The sequence below is a fragment of the Gouania willdenowi genome, chromosome 2 (assembly GCF_900634775.1).
Source record: "Gouania willdenowi chromosome 2, fGouWil2.1, whole genome shotgun sequence".
Classification (NCBI taxonomy): Eukaryota; Metazoa; Chordata; class Actinopteri; order Blenniiformes; family Gobiesocidae; genus Gouania; species Gouania willdenowi.
The window spans coordinates 11506303-11532453 of record NC_041045.1 but is presented as its reverse complement, the minus strand read 5'-3'; the positions used below and the strand labels follow the sequence as shown (position 1 = coordinate 11532453).

General features: G+C 36.6%; 1 protein-coding gene across 1 annotated transcript in view; it reads right to left on the bottom strand.

Annotated features, from left to right (window-relative positions):
- LOC114476221 (interleukin-1 receptor accessory protein-like 1) overlaps nucleotides 1–25818 on the bottom strand; it is a 316582-nt gene extending 290764 nt beyond the window's left edge. Inside the window, exons 1-2 of the mRNA XM_028467582.1 lie at nucleotides 25393–25818; nucleotides 9732–9827 (exon numbers count right to left, since the gene is read on the bottom strand). Of these exons, the coding sequence (XP_028323383.1) occupies nucleotides 9732–9813 (82 nt within the window). The 5' untranslated portion in view covers nucleotides 9814–9827; nucleotides 25393–25818. The remainder of the gene's footprint in view (nucleotides 1–9731; nucleotides 9828–25392) is intronic.
- Between the last annotated feature and the right edge of the window lie 333 nt (nucleotides 25819–26151).

Genomic DNA, 26151 nt, shown 5'->3' with positions numbered 1-26151 from the left:
TCATTTTGAGGGTTTTGTTTTCTGTTTTTTGTTGATTTTACTGTCATTTCTGAAGCTATTTGGTGTGTTTTTGTTATTTTGTTAATGTTTCTGCCATTTTGAGGGCTTTGTTCTGATTTTTTTTGTTGATTTTACTGTCATTTCTGAAGCTATTTGGTGTGTTTTTGTTATTTTGTTAATGTTTCTGTCATTTTGAGGGTTTTGTTTTCTGTTTTTTATTGATTTTACTGTCATTTCTGAAGCTATTTGGTGTGTTTTTGTTATTTTGTTAATGTTTGTCATTTTGAGGGCTTTGTTCTGATTTTTTTTGTTGATTTTACTGTCATTTCTGAAGCTATTTGGTGTGTTTTTGTTATTTTGTTAATGTTTCTGCCATTTTGAGGGTTTGTTTTGAAATTTTACTGTCATTTCTGAAGCTATATGCTGGCTTTTTGTTATTTTGCTAATGTTTCTGCCATTTTGTGACATTTAATCAAAACGCTGCAATTCAAATGAGCTCTGCTTGTTTCCTTCGTAGCGTGAGACACCGCGAGGACTCGGTGAATAGAGAGAATCTGGTTTGTTTCCAAATCTCCTGCAGTGCGTCAGTCTCCTTCATCTAAACAAAAAGGAGAAACGGCTTCACGAGAGCGAGCTTATGTCCTTTCTCCTTCAGAAATTCAAAAAGGAGGAAAAAGTACAGAAAGTTGGCAGGACTTCCTTTGGACCTGTGAGGCTTCACTGGTGCAGAAACCGGTCGATTGTGCTTCTCAGATCAAGTCTGACTTGAAAAGAATGTGGAGAAAAAGGAGAAACTAAAGGAAATGGTAGAAAGCGAAACAAGGGAGCAGTGTTTGTGTTTCATGGCCGTGGATGTGTTCAAACTGTCCAATCAAGACGCGTTAAATAAGGCCACACGCTGAGTGGCCGCCTGATGCGAGGGGGATTGACAGCCTCATCAAACGCCATGTTTGTTGCTCTGCTGCATTCACTAAAGCTCGTCTTTCAAGCCAACATGGCCTCATTGTCTGGAGCAGAACTAATGAACAACTGCAGGTTTTCTTTTTAATCACGGATTCACTGCAGGGATTAAACAGGATTAAAAAAGGTCAAACTTTAAAAAGTGTTTCAATCTTTTCAATGAGGGAAAAAGTCCTGGTTTCCCTCACTTTGTTGATGCAGATTTCACACTGGAATGCGTGGAAAATGAATGGGAAAAAAGCATCCCGACACTTTTTAATCTCTTTAGTTAAAATCACGCCACAAAACGACATGAAACACCGTTTTTGGGACAATATCGCGCATATAATTCAAGTTAATGCAACCTGAAGTGTGTTTTTAACGTATTGTGATGAACAAACGGTTCAGATTATAGAATTATGGTGCATAGACAGGTTTAGTTGATGGTGTATCAGCTGAACTGGTGATCAGTTTACATGGTGACATGGTCACAGCTGAAGCCCTGCAGGAGTTTGTGTGAAACGTGAGGGTTATTCTTCTGTATTTCATGGGATTTTTCCTGTTAAATGGTTAGCTGAGGTTGTAGCATTATGGCTAACATTCATTAAGCATATAAAACGCAGCGTATAATGGTTGGTTTCCAACAGGCTGTAATTATGAGGTCACGCTAAAATGATCAGAGAACGTAGCAGCTGTATCTGGCTGATTAACAATAGATGGGATGTATGGAGTATATACAGTACATTAACATTCATGAAATATTGAGACTACAAGCCCGGTTTTTAGCAAATGGAAGATGTAATTTCTCTTTCCAAGCGAGACCTTTTATCAAAAGGTGTAATTTCCCTCCATTAAAACTGCAGGTGTACATCTGGCTGGTTAAGTGTAGAATTCAGCCTCTAAAACGTAAAAATCGAAACAAAATACACAACTGACGCTCCTTAATAAAACAGAAAAAAAACATTTATTTATGTATTTACTCTATTTTATTTAATTATTTATTTTCTTCTCTTTTTTTCCCCCATTTTTCTTTTCTTTTCTTATTTGTTTTTTGAGAAAAAAATGCTTGTTCATGTATTTATTTTATTTGAATTTAATTTTCTTCTTTCTCCTTTTTTATTTATTTTTTAAATAGTTTCATTATTGAATTAATTTATTTAAAAAAATTCTTTTTTTTCTTTCAATTTAGTCAATAGACACATTATTCTGCGATTTGTATGCATGACGGTGGATAAAATCCAAAGATGGCCGACATACGAGGAAACAGCAGCACTTTTTAAAATTAATTTCTGAAAGTTAATCGATCCATCGGACGCAGGAAATGTGACAAATCCACAAAAAATAACCATGATAAAAAGACGCTGATTGAACATGCACATGCTCGTGTAATATGTTTTATGTCCGGACCCCATGCTGCCTTCAGGTGCTCCGTGAAGCAATAAGAAAGCCCGGATAATTAAAATAATTTCCACTACTATCGCAGTTAATGTTGAAACTTGCCCTAACCTCATAATGAATGTTACATTATTTACTTCTATGCTATTGCTGCGGTGCTTTTCCATCTGGGAGACCAAAGTGTTTTTTTGTTTTTTTTAACTAAGAGGGAAAATGTTAAATTAGCCGATGACTGACCAGCCTTCTTCACATTTAAATCCTCTTTTGGACTAAAGCTCATCATCATCCACACAGATTATATTTCAAATTGGAACCAAACGCCCCTGAAAAAAAAAGCTAATGGCTTTCAATAAGAAACATTAAAGTAATACGTCGCTTTTAAAGAGTGGGATTATAGTTTTTGGGATCAAATCCTCCCACACCTTCCATCAACTTTCCTAAATCTGGGATTTGACTTCTACAAATCCAATCACTTCCTTCATCCACCCACAAAGTGAACCACTGGAAACATCTGGAATTGGATCCCTCTCTGATCTCCACTCACAGCCAATCCACAAGCTCACTTTAGCTTGTTTAAGCGTCTCAACACCAACACAAAGCCTCTCTGGCTTCTTTCTAAACGACTGGCGCTGGAACATTATTAGAGGTCAGGAAACAGGCAGTGGCGAGCCTTCTGCTCATAAATCACAACATTGATTGTCATCAATCTCCCACAGAGCGCCACGGCGGTAAGCGTCTTCCACTCTGAACACAGAGCTCGGCAGGCTAACCCCGTATCTGTCACATTTGTCCAACGGCTTCTCTTTTCCCTCTCTATGTGGCGCGCAATTTCATTTCTGCGATCAATCCGCCGTCACTACGAACGGAGGCAATCGCTCAATAGTTTGTGACAGAGATGTGCTATTGACCACGGGAAGATGAACTGTGCGTACATGCAGATGTGTGCACCTCTGACGGAGAGCGATGCAGACACTTTTCTCCCCTTCTTGCAAAACTTTATTGCTAAAAACCCAAAGCTGTCACTGCCTTGGATGTTACCCCTACATTAATATTAATAGACTCATTAAATGTGCAGAAACGAGCTGATATTCTGACACAATGGACAGTTTTAAGCAGTCACTCTAAATGTGTCCCTTCGCCTTCTGATGCCTTTTTTATGCTGGCTGTCATATCGCATATGCTCGTCTGGGGCCTGCGTTTCCCGCCATGGCAGAAACTGAATGAAAAAAAAACTGAATTCACGTTTTGAAACTCAAAAAATCAGTCTGACACAGTGTATCATTTTTCCTCTCTCTTTTTTTTTTTTTTACTTTATTATAAAATCGGGCCCCAACATGACACAGAAATGCATAAAATGCATGTTTTGACCCATTTACCTGCTATTTTCCACCAGAAAATGAGTGAAGGTCAAGAAAGTGGAACAAATGGACGAAATCGTTCAATTCCGCCAATAATCACGTTCAAATGAAAAAGGCTCTGGAACAAAGACAGGTTTAGCTTTTAGTGTATTAGCTGAACTGGTGATTAGTTTACCTGGTGACACGTCACAACAGAAGCATTGCACCTCTAATCGCACCCCAATCTAAAATGTTAAATTAATAACAAGCATTGATTCTATTAACCCAATTTGAGCCCATTTTTGCTTATTTTTACCCAATTACACCAAACTTGCCATATTTTAACCCATTTTCATCACTTTTTCGTGCCATATTTTTGCCCCTTTTAATGCATTTTTGCTACATTACTCACATTTCTGCCACTTTTCCTTCAAATTTCAATGCTTTTTCTGCATTTTTTTACACTTTCAAGACATTCTTGGCACCATTTTCCCACCTAATGTTGTATATATTGACCCATTATTGTCACTTTTAACCTCTTTTCACCATATTTCATGCTTATTTTTGCCAACTTAACCACATTCACAATGCGTCATGCCCATTATTTGCCAGTTTAAACTAATTATTCCAATACTGACACTTTGAACCCTTTTTTACCGCTGTTTCTGTCCATTTTTGGCCACTCTGATTTGCAACTTTTAACCAACATCTGTGGTTTTTAAAACCCCATTTCACCACCTTTTCCAAAACATCATTGGACTGTCTCGTCCAATTGTTGAAATAGAAGCACGATTCTGAGCATTCCTAAAGTGTGTTGTGTAACGGGTGTGATGGCTTAAGATTCAGGCGACTGTCAGGGTGTCCTTGTATCTGCCTGCAGCTAAAGCAGAATGGAAAAAAAGGAAAAATGCACTGCGACTGGAGTGGGAGACGGATGACGAGTGGCTGATCCTTAAAGGGAAACCAAGGCCTCGTTGGGGTGGCGTTGTATATATACAGCTTTACAGATAGTCACGGGATAAACCAACACGTGACAAAAGAGAGCACAAAAACAGGTTTCATTTCCAAACAAAAAGAGCCTGAGAATGGCTTTTTTTTTAGTTGGCATCAGTGACAGAACTGGTGAATTTAGAGTGATATGCATTATGGGTAATATATCACTGGAATCACTGGGAGACCAAGAAGGGGCCAGCGTCGTATGTCAGGGGGAGCCATCAATGTCTGCTGAAAAAATGGGAAATAACGAGCGTACGGCAGACGGAAGAAGATAATTTGTCTCAATCAACGTCAAGGAACATCACTTCAAATCCACACCTGTCACCGTCGCTACAGTTTCTGCTTTCAGGCAACTTTTGGGATTTGAAAAAAAAAGAAACCCTGGAACTTGTGATGCAACGGGAAACCAAATGCCAACAACTGGAATGAACGGGAAAAACAATAACGTATTCTGACGATGAAGACCAAAACCCAGAAGTATCTTGTCAGAGCTACTTGACATCAAGTAAACTATTTAGACACATATCTGTAACACGGGAGAGCAATCCCATTATTCCACTCTGTATTCAGGAATGCAAGAATGCATTCTCACTAACCTGGAAGGAACCAAATCTCTTCACTCCGATTGTTAAGATCTCTTAAACTGCTTTCGTATCAAACGCAGGTACAACCAACCCCCCTTGCCTCTATTTTCCAATTTCAATGAGAAAAAGAAGCTTCTACAGTTTCAAATTTAATTCCTCCAACAGGTGGCTCAGAGAAAACAACCAGTCAATCATTTTGGGTCATAAACCATAATTTTGGAAAACGCTTCTCTATAAAAGCAAACAAAAGAAAAAGAAAAATGATGTCGTGAAACGAGCTTAATCTCTTCTCCACAAGATTAAATATAATGTAAATGATCAACTTAATTCATGTGCTAATCTTCAAATATTCCTTGACTTCATCTCCTTTCATCAAAACCCACCAATTTTGGGGCTTGTCCGGGATCAAAATGCTTCAAATAACGAGGTAAGTGGAGATTTTTTTTCTTCTCACACTTTACTTGGAAAGCAGTGTTTTGTCTGTTAAATGGTTAGCAGGACAAAAGAACACTTTCTTGAATTCTTAATTAGTGGAGACATTTTTTTTTTATTTGGGAAGCGCTTCTCTATTCAAACTAAACAATATAAAAAATGATGTCTCTTCTCCATGTAGATTGCCTCCACTTACTTTAACTGGACATGATTAGTGTAACTTATCATGTATATTATCTTACGAATACATGTACTGATCTTTAAATCTTCCTTTCATCAGAAAACACCAGTTTCGGGGGCTTGTCCGGGATCAAAATGCTTCAAATAATGAGGTAAGCACAGACTTTTCCTGCTTAAACTTTGCTTGTAAAGCAGTGCTTACCTGTTAAATAATTGACTGGATAAACCCAATTACGCTGACTTCAAGTAAAAAGAAAAACTACCAGATGAATGTAAAAAAGTGGGTTTGTATCAACACGAGTGCTTGATGTGCCGCATTAAGCAGAAACATGCATAATTATTCCATTCAGCCAAGCATTCAGGCCATATCTGCTCCCTGACACGCGAGAACAACAGCAGAGGACAAATGAAGACGTTCTCCTACATATGCATGAAGAGGATTATTAAGGCAGAAGTGCTTTGTATGTATTTACTTCTCAAATGCAAAGACGGACGTTGGAAATGATCCACCTACAGTTGCTGTAATCTTTACTGTGTGTGTGAAGGTAAAACAATGGAGATGGAATTGAAAATGAGGATAGTGCATTAACTGAAGCAGAGTGACATAGTTAGACAATAACACTATTACAAATTTGGATTTTTAAATGCAACACTTAAAAAACACTTCAAGTAAGTACCGAGCTACTTCTCCCACGAATATCTCTACGTGATCCCCTCTGTTGAAGGTTATAATTATAAATAATTCCATTTTAATATTTAACCAATCACAGTTATTAAATAATCATTCAATATTTGTAAAATATTAAAATTAAATAATAACTAGGCATGACCTGTATTTGCAAGGCGAATACATATTTGGCAATTGAAAATTGGCAAAAATGACAACCTGTATGTGGATTTGTTGTTATATAATGCAGGAAAAACATAAGATTGACCTTAAACATAAATATGACCTTGAGTGAATTATAAGTAAAAAGTATTTTTGTTTTTTTTTTTGTTGTTTTGTGACGTCATTAACTTTGACCCTTACTAATCTTTTGACTGGTAGGTCACACACAAAGGAAATGTGATTCAATGGTACCAGTCTGAGCACTGTGTCTCAATGTGTGGCAAAATTATAAAGATTTTTTTTTTTTTTTTTTTTTACCTTGAGTGAACGTCAAGGTCACACATTGAAATTAAATGTCGTTCAATGTTTTTTTTTTTTTTTTTTTTTTAAGTGATGTCATGAACTTTGACTCCTACTGATCTTTTTGCTGGTAGGTCACACATTGAAAGGAAATGTTGTTCAATGGTACCAGTCTGAGCACTGTGTCTCAATGTGTGGCAAAATTATAAAGATTTTTTTTTTTTTTTTTACCTTGAGTGAACGTCAAGGTCACACATTGAAATTAAATGTCGATCAATGTTTTTTTTTTTTTTTTTTTTAGTGACTCCTACTGATCTTTTTGCTGGTAGCTTCAGTGTAATTAAATAAATACTCCACTTGTACGATAAATTTTGGTTTTTGACACTTGATACGACCTTGCCTTGACATTTTGGCTCCAAAATAGGTCAACAAATCATCCTTGACATTGTCCCTATGAGATGACATATGTGTCATTAGTGCTGCATTAATAGCCTAGGAGGAGTTCTAGGACAAAGGAGTTGTGGAAGAAAAATAATAAGAACTCCTACGATTACAATGAATTGCCAAATACAATAATGAAACAGTAGCATTTAAAAACTGAGTAAGATTTCAATATATTTTGAAAAATTTAAATATAGAATAAAAATGTCGCCATTCCATTTCATCATGGAAGAAACATATCATATATCATTAGTAAGTATAAGAAAGAATAGCAATTATTTTACCCTGGACAGCAATAATATATAATAAATATATAATGGTATAAAATATATTAATACTCTATACTTCCCTATATTGTGATAGAAAATGTTATTACTTTAAATATTAGGTCAATTAGTTAGACAATTAAGTGTTTGTTCTGTTTTTTTGTTTTTCTGAAGACTGACAAAATAAAATTCACATTCAAATTTTAAACTATCGCGGTGGCCATTATTGTTGGTTTTTGCGCAGCCCTGGTGGCGTTTCCACATACAAACTTACAAATCGGAACGCGTGACAACAGTATATGTAGCAAAAGTCACAAATATTTGAGTTTATTTTTATATATTATAAAATGGTAAATAAATAGCAATTTTCCATTCATTTCATGTAATTTCAAGGAATCGTTATCAGGATAATAAAAACCAAACACTGATTATTTTTCTTTTATAGATTAACACTGAAGTACATCGCAGGAAAAACAGTTACTGCATCACATCAGGATAGAAGTAGAACCCAAAGCAATTTGCTCTGTAACTCCCAACCAGGACGGCTTTTAATAAAGCTGTAGCATCTAAGAGAGAATGAAGAAAGGCTAGAGGTTTGGCTCAAACGGGGGTGTTCATTTATCAGCGGGCACGTTTCAAATCCTCGCCCGTGGCTACGGCTCACAAAAGCATCCGAAGAGATAGCCTGTAGGGACTAGTGCTGGAAAAGCAAGGAAAAAAGCCTTTGATGAGCCCTGGGCCGTTCCTGCACCTGTGTCTAATATGCATGGGTGGAAATCAAGATGTTATCACTGGATGGGTAAAAGAACAACAACTCTGCTTTTCAGTTTGTCAGAGTCTAGAAAGAGAATATTCCCATTCCCGCTTCCGACCCTATTTTGATGTGTCACTACTGCCAATTCTTTCCAAATGTTCCAATTTAATGCCATAATAGGTTTTATGCTGTTACTGCAAACTGCTACATCTCGGTCAATTCTCAACTCAGAGACACAAATGTAGGCCCAAAATGTTGTCTGTTTCCTAATCTACTAATCTGTGTATTAATTTTAATTTTCAATGCGACTCCGCTTGTCATGCTGCATGCAAATCTTAACCGATTTACACCATTCAAAGATCGAAAATGTTCTGTTGCTTAGTGACAATGGTGATATCTAATTTGCAAAATGCTAACTCTCTTACTTTTATTGTGATTTAAGGTTTTGTGCAAATTAGGATGATTTTGCAAGCCTCACAGTGCTCGATTAGGTCTGCTGCTCATGAACTTTGAGGAAAAACTGCTGTTAAAGCTTTAATCCTGCAACTACAGCCACGATTTGTAGCTTAAAATGTTGCTACAACCTTTTTCTTTCGTAAAAGTTATACTTTTAGTGGGAATGCTTAGCATTCACCCCTTACTTTGCTTCCAAGGGGAGGATTTCTACCCTCAGCCTGCTTCTATCTTTCTTCCAATCATCATCAAGTGGAACCCAGCGCAAATCTTGCCCTGCACAACGTCTGAAACCTTCACTCTAAATAAATGATTGTTAAATCCTCAATGACTTAACATATAATGCTGTTTATTCCATGTGAGTACTGCCTACAAATATCTAAGCTTTTGCTAATGTGTACAAACTTGGAGTATTACTTGTATTAGGATGTGAGAATGAACTAAAATCACAACAAACCATGAGACATTCCTCCACCAACAAGTACGTCTGATGCTACAGAAGCTGAACACATTCATTTGACAAGACAAACATTGACGTTCAGTGTAATCATCGCCTTCGCCACAATTTAAAGTCAGTGCGGCCTTTGAGTTAGCACGTAGCGCACAAGGCCGTCCTTTTGCCGCTGAACGGGAGATGAACTCTGCTTTAAATGTTGAAAGAAAAAGCGCGGAAATCTTGGCAAGTTGTTGGGAATTAAATGTCTGTGGCAATTAATGTAATGTAGTGCCTGTGAGTACAGACCAGTGGACTTTGGAGAGAGAAAAAAAAGCAGCCGGTGCGTTTCAGTCTTTTTCTTCTAATTAGCAAAGAAGGTTTGGACTTACCCGAGCCTCTTTTCGACACGACTTTAACACAATGGACGGCGAGGGCATGAAGCAGGAACAGAAGAGGAATAGGAGCTTTCATTTTTTAACGAAGTCCTGGAAAGAAACAAAGCATTGGGTTAAGATTTTTACACCGAGGAAACAGAAGAAACAACACCTTGATCAAAAACGATAAAGAAAACCTTGTCGCTATCGTCGCTAATCAGTTTTAAAGACCCTGAAGGTAAACCTGCATCATATTAGTGTTGGTCAGCATCTGCTCGCCTTGTTATCCTTCTTTAGGGTATAACTGTATAATCAGGGCGAGGCTGGTGATTCAAACGTCAGGATGCATCTTCGTCAGGCAGTGCTATTAGCAAAGGGAAACCCCCGTGCATGAGGACAATCTGCTGCTACAGGGCCATCGTTCATAGTCACAACTGTTCAAATAAGGAAATTCTAACGCAAAAAGCTGTTACATGGACTTATTTTGCGCAGGCTGATCAATCCAAAAACACAAGATGGAAAACTAAATCATTTTTCCACTGAGATGTGTTGATTTGTTTGGCAAAACAATAGTGGATGTTAGCAGGAACAGAACAAAACAAAAATGGAGTCAAAATAATGGACTGTTGTTCTATGAATCTGTGATAACCACATTTATTTATTTGTTCATTTGAATAATATCAACTGTTATCCAGTAAGTTTAGTTTTCTTTGGGCCATAGTATATAGTCATCTTAAATATGTAAAACCTTGATTTAATCAGAAATAAAATGGGTTAAAAGTGATCAAAAGTGGTGGAAAAAGGTGGTGAAATGGGATTTTTAAAAAAAATACAGACATTTAGTTAAAAGTTGCAAATTAGAGTGTCCAAAAACGGACAGAAAAAGTAATAAAAAGGGTTGAAAGTGTCAATACGGAAACAATTACAGTCAGAACCATAAACACTCCCAGGGGGAAATTACTTATGTCATGAAAGAAAGAAAGAAAGAAAGAAAGAAAGAAAGAAAGAAAGAAAGAAAGAAAGAAAGAAAGAAAACATATGTAATTAAGTAAAAGACTGTTAATGAATTAAGTCATAAATTAAATAGAAGTGCACACATCACAGTATAAAAAATAAAAAATAAAATAAATAAAGCATAAAAAATAAGCATTAAATAGGGTGTAAAGAGGTTAAAAGTGAAAATAATTGGTCAACATATGTGACATTAGGTAGAAAAGTGGTGAAAAGGGGTGATAAGTGCTTAAAAGGGATTGAATTTGATAGAAAAGTGGCAGAAATGGAAGTAATGTAATGTAATGCATTAAAAGAAGCAAAAATATAGCAAGAAAAAGAGATGAAAATAGGCTAAAGTTTGGTGTAGCCGCAGAAAAAGGGTCAAAATAAGAAAAAAAATAGGCTGAAATTGTCAAAAAATAATGGAATATGGAATAAGTGTGGAACATGAGAAATAATCTTCCTCCTAGACGTGGAGCACATTGTGTTTTCCGTCTCCGAACCAATTCATCTTCCCGCTAGGAGCTAAATTGCATCTCTACTGTAGCCTGACAGGGTTCTCCTACAGGCTACGGGGGTCGTGCCCCTTATGGCATTTCGCTCACTACAAAAGATGCCTCACATGGATGTGACAAGGCTGCATTAGAGACCATCAGGATAACGCTCCAAACTCTCCAGGCATGTGAACCTGGCCACCAGCCATAGATGTCAACTTCCTCCGTCAAAGGACGATTGTTGTCCGCCTGCGTTTCGTTTCCTGTGACCAGTGTCCGCCGTCGCTGCTATTTTAAACTCCTCCTCCTCCTTAATTAGCTTAGCATGCTGGATGTAAATACACTAACCCTGTGGTTCTAGCCTGGTTTCCCTGTAGCACACACAGATTCTGCTCTACAGAACTCAACAGGGACTCTCACGGGAAAAGGTCAACGGTTTGATTATTTTCTGCTGATACTAACTGTGCATCATCTTTTATGCAGATGAAACAAGGCAAGAATGAATAAACGTAGTACGGTAATAATACAATCACATTTTATGAAAAGGCAGTTTATGATGCACTCGACGCACAAGGTTAGAATATAAAAGTGATGCTGCTGTTTTCAGTATGTTCAAGTAAAACGCATTAAAGTTCAATCACCATTGATCCATTCACATATAAATTATTCATCATTATTTTGAGACATTTTGAGAAAAGACGCTTGACCTACAATACTTTTATTTAGTTAAGGCTAAAACTATTTTGAATACACAAGAAAGAGAAATGTCGGTCAATACATAAACAAACAGAAACATAAGAGTTAATGCATTGTTTATTCCATGGGAGTAAAAACACTAGTAGCAAAAAGCCTAGACTAGGTGTTACTAGTTAGCGTCATACGCTAATAACCGGTAGAAAGCAAATTCAGGCATACCATTGGCTTTCATAAGTATTCCAACCAATCAGAAAGCTGGAGTTGGTTCTAATCCCTCCTACTTCATTTACATTAGCTCTACTGGTAATACTAGTGAATCTTTTGGCTTTACTAGTACCACTAGTAGGCTAAAAACATCCTACTACTACTACTACTACTTTTTGAGTGTACAACAAAAGCATACAAGATAAATGAAAAAAATACACAAAACAAAAACAACGCTCCAAATGAGAGAAGGAAAATAGAAACCAAACACACTCAAACCACAAAGAAAATACACAAAACGACAACAAAAACACATGAAAAGATGTCAACAAAAAGTATAATGAAATAAAGATCCACAAAACGATGGTAAAAACACAAAACGACAATAAAAACAAGTAAAACAGTATAATGACAGTAAAACCATTAAATAAAATGAGAGAAAAATGAACAAAATTACAGTAAAACACAAAACAACAACAAAGACATAAAAGATGTAAAAAAAAACAAAATTGACTACTGGTAGAGATATTGGTGTCAGAAGTACTAGTAAAGCTTTGATTTTTTACTAGTAACATATTCTAAGTCCATTGGTACTATTAGTAACAAAAAAACTGTCGACTCTTAGATTATTTTTCTTTACTCAAAAGGTCGGCACATGCTCTAATGCACCAAACAACTAGTAAAACGTTTTATTTACTAATACTACTAGTCCAGCTTAAATATGTCACTAGTATAATGTTTTTATTCTACTAGTAAAGCCAAAAGATCCACTAGAAGTACTAGCAGACCTAATGCTAATAAAGTAGAAGGGATTAGAACCAAATCAAGCTCTCTGATTGGCTGGAATACTTTCAAAAGCAAAGGCAAGCCTGAGTTTACTTTATTAGCACATGATGCTAACTAAAGTGGCACCTTTGCATCACAAGTAAACCTAAAATAAGCGCCAGTAGGGCTTAATAATAGTTTGATATCACATGGAAGCTTTCATTTAATTCAACCAGTAACATTTTGCGCTAAATTGTTGCATATTATTGACAGTATTTGGTGTTTTGTGACGCTGTAAACAAAGTCACATGAACATTAAGTGTTTCTGCCTCATTGGGACGTGTTTCTTCATCCTCATGCTGTGACGTCAGGCCTCAAACTGTAAAACGTGAGCTGATTCGTTGCCTCACTGCAGCTGTCAGAGATCAGAAACACGACGGAGCAGGAGAAATGAAACCACAAAGAGTTAACCCTCCCTCGTCCGGGAGAAAAATGAAGTGCTCCTTTCAGATCCTTCAATGAAAGCTTCTTCTTTCTCTTCTTCTTCTTCTTCCAGTCGAGCATGTGCGAGTGCGTCATCCTTTAAAGATTCACCTGCCTCTCTCTCTCTCTGTGTGATTGTTTTTCCCTCTCCGTCACTGCCTTCTTCCTCCTCAGCGGAATCATCCAAAATTCAATTACTTTCCAGGAGGGTTTGTTGAGAGAAATGGGGGTTCAGCAGCGCTAGCCCCGAGAAATGCTTCACCTTCAGCGTTTTGGTTCTGCTGCTGCCTCTCCGATTCAAATCCACATCATGATTTAAACACATTTCTCAACTCAAGTCTCTCACGTGTTTGCTCGCTCAGGCTCGACGTGGAAAAGGTTTCGAGATGTGATGTTTTCCGGACACTGAATACACACCTGTGTGTATCGCTGACCTTCACCGCCCTCGTCCTCCGTTCACTAAGAAGTGCTTTATTAACATTTCTGTGTCCAACAAACAACCCTTTGCTGACGCACACACACCCACACAAGTCTATGCTCTCTTCGAGATTATCTAATAACCCAGAAACCACAACGAGCAAGAATTTTGTTTTCATTTTTGTCTCAATCAATAACCTAAAATCACATTTGACTCGAAAACTGAACGTTTGTGCGACTTAACTGGCTGTTAAACGTCCTGAAATTAGGGATGTAACGATTCACTCAACTCCCGATACGATTCGATTCACGATACTGGGTTCACGATACGATTCTCTCACGATTTATTTTACAAAATGGGACTGTAGACAAATGATGACTGACAAATATTCCTTTCTTTTTTGAGGGAAAAAAATAGAAAATACTGTATTATTTTCCTTTTATTTTTAATTGTCAAAAGAGTCCCTTGATAAACTATTCAAAACAATGCAATTTAACTAAAATCTTGAATGAAATAAATAAAGGAATAATACAAATGAAGAAGAAGCTTATTAATTTCAATTCTGGTTCTATAGTAAACAATACAAAACTGCATAATAGTTCTTTTTCTTTTTTTAAGTGCAACTGAAAATGTATTTTATGCCTTAACAATTGGACTTTAAAAAAAAAAAAACGTCATTGCACTGATTTACGTCAGATATTTGTTTAGACAAATATATAGCTGTTTAAAAAAAGTACTGCGATCCAATTTTCAAAGTATCGATGTCAATCGTGATACCTATGAATCGATTTTTAACTGCCTTATGATTAATCATTACATCCCGACCTGAAATTGTACCAAAGATGCTAAGTGTGGTTAATAGAGTCACCTACTGTTATTATTTTACATTTTATCTGCTTTATTAACAAAATCAGCATGGTTACGTTGAAATCACGCAAAATTACGACGCAAGATCGATGTTAGCCACACTGCTAGCTCCTTAGACACACACTGTTAGCTCCTCAGCCAACCACTTAACAGGCAAATGTTTCAAACATTCTAAGAAGGGGTTAACAGTAAACTATTGTTATTAATTGAACTTCTTATATACTTGACGGGATGGTTATGCTGAAATCACGAGAGATTATGACGCAAGTGTGACGTTAGCCACACTGCTAACAGGAAAAATCCCATGGAAATGTGTGATATAATCCCAAAACAATATTTGTGAAACTTTTAATTACCACAAAACAAAGAATCATCCTCATGATTTGCACAAAATCCTGCATAGCCATGTGATCGTGGATGCTCCTGCTGTGACGTGTCAGCAGGTAAACTGATCACCAGTCCAGCTAATACACCATTAAAAAGACACACTTTAGATTAAGGTCTGCATTCATTTTCATTGACTGATAACATAATCCCTACTCAGTCTGTTACACGTTGCCTTGGATTCCACGTTTGTCCGTTTTGTCACACTTTGTAGAGATTAATCACCCATTTTGTGAGAATGAAATGGGTCAGATTGCTTTTTCTGTTTCAGAAAGTAAATATTAATATTAATTTCTTTTCGTAGGTTTTCCGCAATCACAGAGACGTCCACCATTAGCGGCCCTTCTGCTGTGCCTGACGCCATGAAGCCTCCACAGTATACCTTATATATATTTTAGTTAGAGTCTTGGGACACGCTAGGACTCTGTTTCAGTGTGGTGGGGGGAACATTCTGCAGACACATGCAAATATGCATGTAGAAGCGTCACAGACACAGGCACGGACTGTGTTGGCAGTCACGTCCTGGACCCGGTCCCTGAGCTGCCTGCTAACTACATTCTTTATCCTCCGCGGCTGTCAGGCAAATAAGGATGACACTAAATGAACAGGGCTCTCGTTGAATATTCCAGGCCAGAGCTGAGCGGACCGAGGGAGAGGAGGATGAGGAGCGTGGAGGATGAAGAAGGGGACTTATACATTCAAATGGTGCATTGATTTAAACATAGCGAACCCTGTTTTAATCACACTCAAAATAACAGAAATATACACAAAAAGACAGCAAAAATAACAGAAACATTTATAAAAAGAAAACAGAAATGGAAAAAAAATGGCAACAGAAAGACACGAGACTTGAAAATACAGACTAACGGACTAAAAATAGACAAAAATCACAGAGAAAATTACAAAATGACAAAAAAAAGTAAAGAAAATGATGACAGAAATACAAAAAACTAATGAAAACACAGACAAGAGGATGAAAAATAGACAAAAACAACAAAAAAATAACAAAATGACAACACAAAGAAAATGACTACAGAAATACACAAAATTTACCAAAAGAAAAAGCAAACAAGCCAACTAAAAATACATAAAGTAAAACAATTCATAAAATTACAATATAATACAACAAAAACAATACAATACATACAATTAAAACAAAAATAACCAAAAGACAGACAACTGAAATTACACAAAATAACAGAAACATATATAACACAACAATAAAATAATTAACTAAAATAATAATGGAAAAACATGAAATTCATGAAAAAACAGACACGACAACTAAAAAATACATAACAGAAAAATTCACAAAATTACAAAAAAAAAAAGACAACAAAAACAACACAATAATACATAAAATCAAAACAAAAAGACCCAAATTTAAACAAAAAAAAAACAGACAAGACAATTAAAAAAATACATAAAATAACAATTTACAAAATGACAAAAAAATATATAAAAAAGGACAACAAAAATAACAGTAATACACTAAATAAACAAAAAACAACAGAAAATAAAACCACAACACAAATACACAACAAGAACTCCAAAAAAAAAAAACCCAAACTAACAACACACAAACCCTTTGTTGATCATGTGACCCTCAGACGGCCCTGCAGTGATAGACGGTGCCCATCTCTGGCCTGCAGAGTCATTTTCACTTTCCCCTCAAGTCAATTTCTCCAAACAAGACAATTTTCTTCGTTGTGACAGAGTAGTTTATAAAGCTGCTCCTCAGCCTGTTGAGAACTGCTAAACTCAATCTAATAGATACAGAGTTAGAAATGATGATTCACTAACTGCTAAATCATTGCCGAGGATTAAGTTTGGCCGTCAAACACACACTTTATCACATCGCACAGCTTTCAGAAGGACATTTTCACACAAGTTGCAAAACAAGCTAACACAATCAATTCAATCCAATGAGCTCTTTATTAAAGCTGCAGTATGTAGAATTGTGAGACTTGTCAAGAAATAACCATACTTCCACCTTCCCATTACTATCGTCACATATCGGTATCAACGTGAATGTGCACAACTGTGGAGCTCTTTGTGACCTTTTCCACACTATAGACGAGTGACAAATGTGGGGACTTTATCTGGTGTTATTGTTGAGTTTCCAGATGTTATAGACATTCTGACACGTATCACTCTGTTGAAGCTCGTCGCTGGCTACAGACCCTGAATCATTCCGACGTATCGCAGAATAACTACCGGCCAAAAACGGCGTCAAGCTGCCACAGAGAAAGTCAGAAATAGAAGATAATAGAAAGTTGTTTTATTCTATTTAAAATTTGGTGGAATGTGCAGTAAATAAGTTCACATGTTCAACAATTTTCTTCAAGTTGGAAACTGTTGCGTTTCATTTCATTTTCGCTTGATGTAATGTTCATATAGAGTTTAACATTAAATAAAACAAGTTTACTTTGATGACTTTTTTAATGTGGAACATTCTAAAATAATAGAATTAGGCTAATATTTTGTGCATCACAGGAAAGGAAAGCCTGATGATCATTTGGGAGGGGCTATTCCATGTCTATTGGTTTAATTATTATTTATTTATTTAAAAGATATAGTAAATTAAAAAAAATAATAGTGCGTGCTAAAAGACGCAAAACATTGCAGTACTAACGGCAACCACAAGAGGCAGTGTGGTCATCAATGCGTCTTTAGAACGTGCGCGTCACAGGAATACATTTCTTATTCTTTCTTATGTCTTAATAAGTTTCTTTTTTTTTGTCTCAATCAATAACCAAAAACCACATTTGACTCAAGAACTAAACGTTTACGTTATTATTATGTTCATGTCATGAACCGAGTTGATCTCGTTTGGCATTGTTCGTTAGGCTGAAGCTAAATTTTCGACATTTCTGCAACTTAAATGTCTGTTGAACTTTAGGAAATGTAACTTTTTATATACTTGATGGGATGGTTACGCTGAAATCACGTGAGTGTACGACGCGAGTGCGACGTCAGCCTCACTGCTAGCACCGTAGCCACCCGTTCAGTACATTGCAGTACTAACAGCAACCACAAGGGGCACTGCGGTCCTTTTTTTTTTGGTGAATGAATTGCGTGACTAACTTTAAGACATTGTTTGATTTTAATGTGTGATATTTTTGTTTGTAAATTGTAGTTTTTGTTCTCGTTTTAAGAGCATCGCTAAATCAACACAAATCATTTCCTAAAAAATCCTGATTCATTATCTGTCATTAAAAAAACAAAGAAAGCCGACTGCTGTCAGCATGTAATATTTAGACATATTGATGCACATAATTGCACAATAACAACACAAAAAGCGTCTTTTTGCCATGAAACAAAACATCCTTTGAGCCAAAATAAGCTCCAATGAGCGCAGACGTACCACAGAGAGCCCGACGGTGCAATGCAAATACGCTTCCACACAAATAACACACCACACACACGTCTCCATGCTACGCAGCTGAGATTCAATATCAGAGGACAAGCAGTGGGTCCTCCCCGGGCCCTGCTTCTAAAGTGGCCCATAAATCATGAGCCCTGTTGAGAGCCGGCCTCTGTGGGTCTGCGACGGGGCCGCAAAAAGACAAACTGGTGTCCCCCCTCCTCCTCCCCTTAGCACAAAATAATGTCCTGGCAGCATAAAATGATTGCCATCATTAAACCCAAGTGGTAATTGGATTATCACAGGAATCACATGTGAGTAAATAAATAATGAGGTGGTTTAATCACACGATGTAACCATTAGAATGGTTTCTACATCCAATAATGAGCAACTGGAGGAACTTTAAATGTTAAATAAACATGGGGAACTGGATGTGGTGTTTGGTTTAATTTTGTTTGGCCCACAAAATTCAACAAACAGAATGACCAAAAAAACAGCAACACACAAAATTACACAAAACAACAACAACACTCAAAATGAGAGAACGATACCAAAATTACACTGATCGACAACAAAAACACAATCAATTTAACAACCAAAACACGTAACGTGAGTGAAAAACACTACATTTATATTGAAAAAACACACAATAAAAGCATGTAAAATGAGAGAAAATGAAAGAAAATGCACAAAAGGAGAGTAGAAATACACAAAACGACAACAAAAACATATAAGATGTAAAATGAAAGAACCAAAAATTACAGTGAAAACGCACAAGACGATAATAAGTACACGAATGATAGAAAAATACACAAAATAACATTAGAAGCACACAAAACGACAACAAAAAATACATGAAAAGAGAGAAAAATGCACAAAATGTGAGCAAAAACGCACTAAATTAGAACTGAAATATATAAATGAGAGAAAAATGCACAAAATGACATTAGAAAAACACAAAATGACAACAAAAATACACAAGAAAAAAATACACAAAATGAGAGAAAATTGCACAAAATGACAACAAAAACACACAAACAAGAACAAAAACACACAAAATGAGAACAAAAATATGCGAAAGAAGAAAAAAATACACAAAATGACAACAAAAATATATAAATGGGAGAAAAATACACAAAATGACATTAGAAACAAACAAAACGACAACAAAAATACGTGATTAGTCATTTTTCTAAATGCTGACAAATGTTGATCATGTGACCCCCTGTTGTGATGAAAGTAGCACATGTTCAAAGCATTTAAACAATCTTTATTTCTTTCTTTCAACAAATGACTAGAGAAGATGCTTTGTGGAGAGGCTTTATGGATCCAGTGGATCAGACACATTTCAATCCAGAGCTCAACGCAGGTTAAAAGCACGAGTATAAAAACCAGTGCGAAACACGTGTGTGTGTGTGTGTGTGTGTGTGTGTGTGTTTAATGACGAATGACGAATGAAGACGTGCTAATGAAGCGCTCCTCCATTCCACTGCCTTTAATCCCTCCACGTCGCTGCACTATTTAAGCTCCTCTATGGCTTTGAGGGGAAGAATTTTAGTTTGTTCCCACCAATGGGTAACCAACCATGTGTGAATTCATAGATTATAGCAAACTGGGCCATGCTTTGGCTCCTATTTAAGGAGATGTAGAGCTTTCTATCACACGTTATCCTAAAAAAAACAACATAGATCTAGTTTTTTTCCATCTCTTCTATCTGCACATGGATGTAGCCGTCATGAGTGAGCACATCACACATCACCAGAAGAAGAAGAAGAAGAGGAGGAGGAGGAAGAAGAGTTGAAATGGGGGAAAAATTGCTCATTTTGCTTCCCCTGGAATGCAATTTTCCTCCTCGATCCACAACATCCCTGTAAACGCTTTTGGAAAACACATCAAGCTCATGTTTTCCAGCGTGGATGGGTCTCAGAGGATCACCTGCACACGTGGAAACATAATCTGGTTCCCTGGCTCATAGCCATAGACTCCTCATTCTAAGTCTGATTAAAATGGGTGAAGGGGAAGCATTGGTTTTAACTGGTGACGCCCCCCCCAGCTAAAGGAAATACTAACTTATCACACTTTTGAATGGCCCTTTCATCAGGGAGAGTGCAACACGCAAATATCTTCTTCATTCTAGTGGATTTACAGGCTCCACCATGACCGACCCACGTCCTTTTTATTCTGTTCTGTCTAAAATATAGGAAAATAAAAGCTTTTTGATTTTGGTTCATTTATCGCTCGCGTGTAAACACAGTACAGATTGCAATTTTACTCTGTTCTGTAAATGCTCCCAGTACCCTTTGTAAATAGCTTGATTTGTAGAGAAATTTCAGCACACACACAAACTAAATAATTGCAGAGAAAAATACACGAAATGACAACAAAAGCATATAAAATAAGAGAAAAATGCATAAAATGACAAGAAAAAAAAGAAAGAGAAAAACGCACCAAATTACGACAAATAGAGTACACAAAATGACAACAAAAGCATGTGGATTGAAGGAAAAATGCACAAAATGACAATAAAAATCCACAAAATGAGAGAAAAACACACAAAATGACACCAAAAATACACAACATGAGAGAAAAATGCACAAAATGACGACAAAATTACACAAAATGAGAAAAATGCACACGATGACAACAAAAATACTAAAAAAAAAATTTGAAAAACACACATAATGACAACAAAAATACTTAAAAAATGAGAGAAAAACACAAATGATAGAGAAACAAAAGAAAAACACACAAAATGACAATAGAAAAAGAAAACCGGAACAAAAACACGCAAAACAACAACGAAAATTCATAAATAAGAGAAAAATAGACAAAATGACAATAGAAACACACAAAACTGTAAAAAAACACAAAATGATACCAAAAATACATAAATAAGAGAAAAATAGACAAAATGACAGCAAAACACACAAAAAGACAACTGATAACCTTGGTAGGATTTCAGGAAGTTTAACAGCCAGTAAAGTTTAAAATCAAGCAGAAATACGGGTAGATCAGCCCTGACAAAGAATTTAGATAATTTTGAAATTTGATTTACTTTAGTTATGTTTCACACGCCATCATCTCTCGTTTAGAGGAAACATTTTCTTAAAGAGAGAATATTTTGGCAGTGGACGTTCTCTCGTTGGTGCCACAATGGTTTCCTCTTCCTGTTATCTTCTACCCCGTCGAGCAGCGTACGTATACTTGTCAATTCAGGCTGTAAAGGCAGCAACGTACATAAATAGCTGGGAATCAGATCGATGTCCAGTGATTGCCGTGGAATATGGAACACAGCGGGAAGGAAAAGAGGAATCTCATCTTCGGGGGGGAATTGGATTTTTGAAACAGATTTAACTGGGAGCATGTGATGTCGTCGTCTGCTATGGCTCCCACAACAGGTCAATAACTCTCTCAAAGTGCGCCACCTGTAATCTCTGCACGACTCAGATTCTCATTTCCCTTTGCATGATATTAACGTCACCCAACAGGAAGGATGGAGGGAGGGAGGGAGGGGGGGGCAATTGCCCCAATCACTCGTCAAACAGAGCCAACGCTCCATGGTGAGGTGACCCTTATTTCCCACCGCATTAATGATCAACTCTTTCATTTTAAAGCCAAGGCCAACGAGCCCCGGGGACAGCATCGGGAAAATTAAAAGTATCAATCAGGGCAAGAAAAACGTGGGATTATTTCATCTGCAGAGCCAAACTAACCAAGGTTTGGTCCTGGAGGGCTCCTGTCTCGTCTGCTCCTAAACACACATGTCTAAGGAGCAGCTAGACCTCTACGGAAGAGAAATTCTGATAGAGAAAATCATTTTGGGCAAATTGAGAATAAAGTCCAAATAAGATTGAAGTCGAAATGTCAAGATTAAAGTCAAAATGTGGAGATTAAATTTGGAGATTGAGTTTCGAGAACAAACTTCACATCTAAAGTTGGACTTTAGAGATTAATATCAAAAGGACAGGATTAAAGTTGAAATATGATGTTGAAATTAAAGTCGAAAAAACAAGATTAGAGTTGAAAACACAACATTAAAATCTAAAACCTCGATTAAGGTTGAGAAAACGAGATTAAAGTCGAGATGGCGAGAATAAAACTGAAATATAATATTGAGATTAAGGTTGAAAAGACAAGATTAAAGATGACATTTTGAGAATAAAGTTGAAATTTCTAGAATAAAGTTGAAATATAATGTTAAGAACAAAGTTGAAATTTAATGTGGGGATTAAAGTTGAAAACGTGAATAAAGTCGAAAAAAATTAGGTTAAATTCTAAAACACAAAATTAAAGTTGAAAAAAACAACAAAGTAGAAATGTTGAGAATAAAGTCGAAATGTCAAGATCAAAGTCAAAATGTTGAGATCAAAGTAAAAAAAACGAAATTATGAAATTTCTACATTAAAGCTGAAATTGTCAAAATATTGTCAAAATCTCGAGTGTAAAGTTGAAATGTCGAGAGTAAAGTTGAAATTTCAAGAATAAAGTCAAAAAATTAGATTGAAGTCAAAATGTCGAGAATAAAGTCAAAATGACGATATCTCGACATTCCGACTTTAATCTCAACATTACATTCAACCTTAATTTCACTTTTTTCTAATTTAATCAGGTTTCCTCAACTTTAATCTCACATACACGGCTACGATCTGCTGTTTGTTGTCATATATTGGGAATTGGCCCTCGTCAGCTTCCGTAGATTTGCCTTTAATAGCAAACCTTTGACTTTTATCATAATATTAATTTGAGATCATTTTCGAAATTTGAACTTTAATCTCGTTATTTCAACTTTGATTTCAACATTATATTTTAACTTTATTCTCCACTTTACTCTTGATTGGCCAAAAAAAAAAATTTTTCCATCAAAAATGGCTCTAATCCGCTTCTGTTGAAGTCTCTGTTAACTTTGACTTGTTTTTTTAATCTAATTCCATAGAAAGCAAATGGAATTTGGACTGTCTGTTTTAATGCTGATGTCAGGTGAGATAATCTCTGACTAAATCAATTTGTGTGTGATGGAACTCGACTCGACTGGGCTCAATAACGTCGCTGCAGGGCTTCTGTTAAGTGCTCGCTGCTACTTTGGCTACACAGTAATTTACTGGGCCTTAGTGGGAGTTTGACCTTAAAGGTGGAACTAAAGCCTTCATTGTGGAGATTAAAATATCACATTAAAAACAAGAGTTTCTGCTGAGAAATGAAGAACAATGCAGGTCTGGACCAGAGGAGTAACTATGGGATACGTGCAGAATAACGCTGAAATTTAATGTCAAGGTTCGAGTGAAAAAGACAAGGTTAAAGTGGAAAAACAACGTTAAAGTTGAAATTTAAAGAATAAAGTTGAAATGTCAAGATTAAAGTCAAAATGTCGAGATTAAAGTTGCAATTTCAAGAATAAAGTACAAAAGATGAGGTTCAAGCTGAGATATGTCGAGATTAAAGTCGAAATATGTCGAAATTAAAGTCGAAAAATTAAATTAAAGTCGAAATGTGGAGATTAAAGTACAAATTTCAAGAAAAAAGTTGAAATTTCAAGATTAAAGTTGAAATGTTGAGATTAAATTCAAAAGGACAATATTAAAGTTGCAATTTCGAGAATGAAGTCGAAAAGACGAGGTTCAAATTGAGATATGTCAAGATTAAAGTCAAAATATATCGAGATTAAAATTGAAAAAATTAGATTAAGGTGAAAATGTTGAGATTAAAGTCGAAATGTCAAGATCAAAGTCAAAATGTGGAGATTAAAGTAGGAATTTCAAGAACAAACTTGACATTTTGAGAATAAAGTTGAAATTTCAAGAATTAAGTTGAAATTCAGAGATTAATATTAAAAAAAAGGAGATTAAAGTTGAAATATAATGTTGAGATTACAGTTGGAAAAACAAGATTAAAGTCAAAATGTCGAGGTTAAAGTTGAAATTTCGAGAAAAAAGTTACAATTACATTGACTTTTTATCAACATTTCAACTTTAACTTTGAGATTTCGACTTTATTTATATATTTATTTATTTATTTTATACTTGAATCTCGCGACATTTCAACTTTATTCTCCAGAATTTGAAGGATGATTGAGCACGATTTTGGTAAAATTAGGTTTCTTTCACCAATTTCAGATCAAAAATGACTTCCCCTTGAATAATGTTGCCCAGGAAAATATAGATGTTTTTTTTTTTTTTTTTTAAAGATGACATGTGCGTTTTTCAACAGCTACTTTTTTAAAACTAAATTTGGTTGGTTGGATTCTAAAAAAAAAAAAAAAGATAATAAGTGGGTTGCCATTTAATGACCAAAATATGGGTCCCAGGGTGAGACCAGTCGAATACCCCGGATTTACTCTGTTTTCTATACTACTTCCCCTGTGGCCCGATTTTGGTATTTTAGAGGGCCAGATTTGGCCCCCGGGCCTTGAGTTTATTAATAGTGATATAGAAGGGGGGAGAATGCTTAAGTTAGAGAAAATGAACACGATTCCAAAGGCACAATGACGTCCTAATCACCAAAAATATGGGCCTGATCTATTTTTTCCAGAGGCTATGACGTTCATCATCTGGATAATGTGGCACACGAAGAAGAGAAGAAAAGCAGAGAAGCTTGAAAACCCCCCAAAATTCGAGTTCGACCCTTTCTGTATGCGACGTATTGCCCACGCAAACTGCTGACGCACGGGACACCGGAACGCAATTAACGCGGAGCCCAAAAATGGTGCGTAAATGTCGCGCTGGTTGTGCTGCTGCAGTCGGCGCGGGTATTTAAATCACACCACACACACACACACGCACGCACGCACAAAAAATGACTTTCACTGCTTTACTGCAACACTCCGTGCACAAACAGAGCAGAAGGAACGTCTGGGACTCGCGCGTAAAATGCGTTATCTCCAAAAGCGCATTTTAAGTGCCGCATATCAGAAGAAGAAAGTGGGCGATGCGCATCCGTGCGCGAGAAATATCAGCAGCGCACCGACCAACTGTCCTCAGACTTTGCAAACGTTTGAAACACTAAACTCACCCACGGTCAGTTCCCAAACGATAGTCCAGTCAGTTCCGATGTCCCCACACCGTCACGGAGCATCACAATCCGATCCAATAGAAGAAGATGATCACAAATAGATGGTTCGTTTTGGGGGCTTAAAATTCCTCCATAGTCCACTTCTCCCATAGAAAAACAGGGTGGTTTATTTCCTTAAATCACATATTGTAAGTCCTGGTTTGCGCAAAGCGGTGCGTAAAAGCAGCAGCGGCGGCGGCGGCGGCGGTGGTGGTGGTGACTTCTAAAGGAAAACGTGGGAAATCATGGCATTGATGAGAGGAATCAATGAGGATGAGGATGAGGAAGAAGAGAGGGGGGGATTAGTCCGGGTTTGTCCTGATGAAGCGGCCGCTCACAGCGCCGCAGACCCCGGCAGGTGAGCTGAGCCACACGCACGACTCTGCGAGCGCGATTTCCCGAAGTGAAATCTCTCTCTCTCTCTCTCTCTCTCTCTCTCTCTCTCTCTCTCTCTCTCTCTCTCAGCAGTGTCAGCAGCGTCAAGTGAACCCTTGTTGCATAAAGGAAAAGGAGCAAAGCCCTATCAGAATAAAAGCAAGATCATGTCTAACATTACAAATATGTAGTAGTTATAATCGTAGTTGTAATTTTTGAAATATGTTGCCGTTGTAATCATAATTGCACTGTAATTGAGCTAAGATGATTACAATTTAATTAAAGTATGTTATTATTAAAATATGTTTCATATCAGGTTTTCCTATACAACCTATGATTATTTTT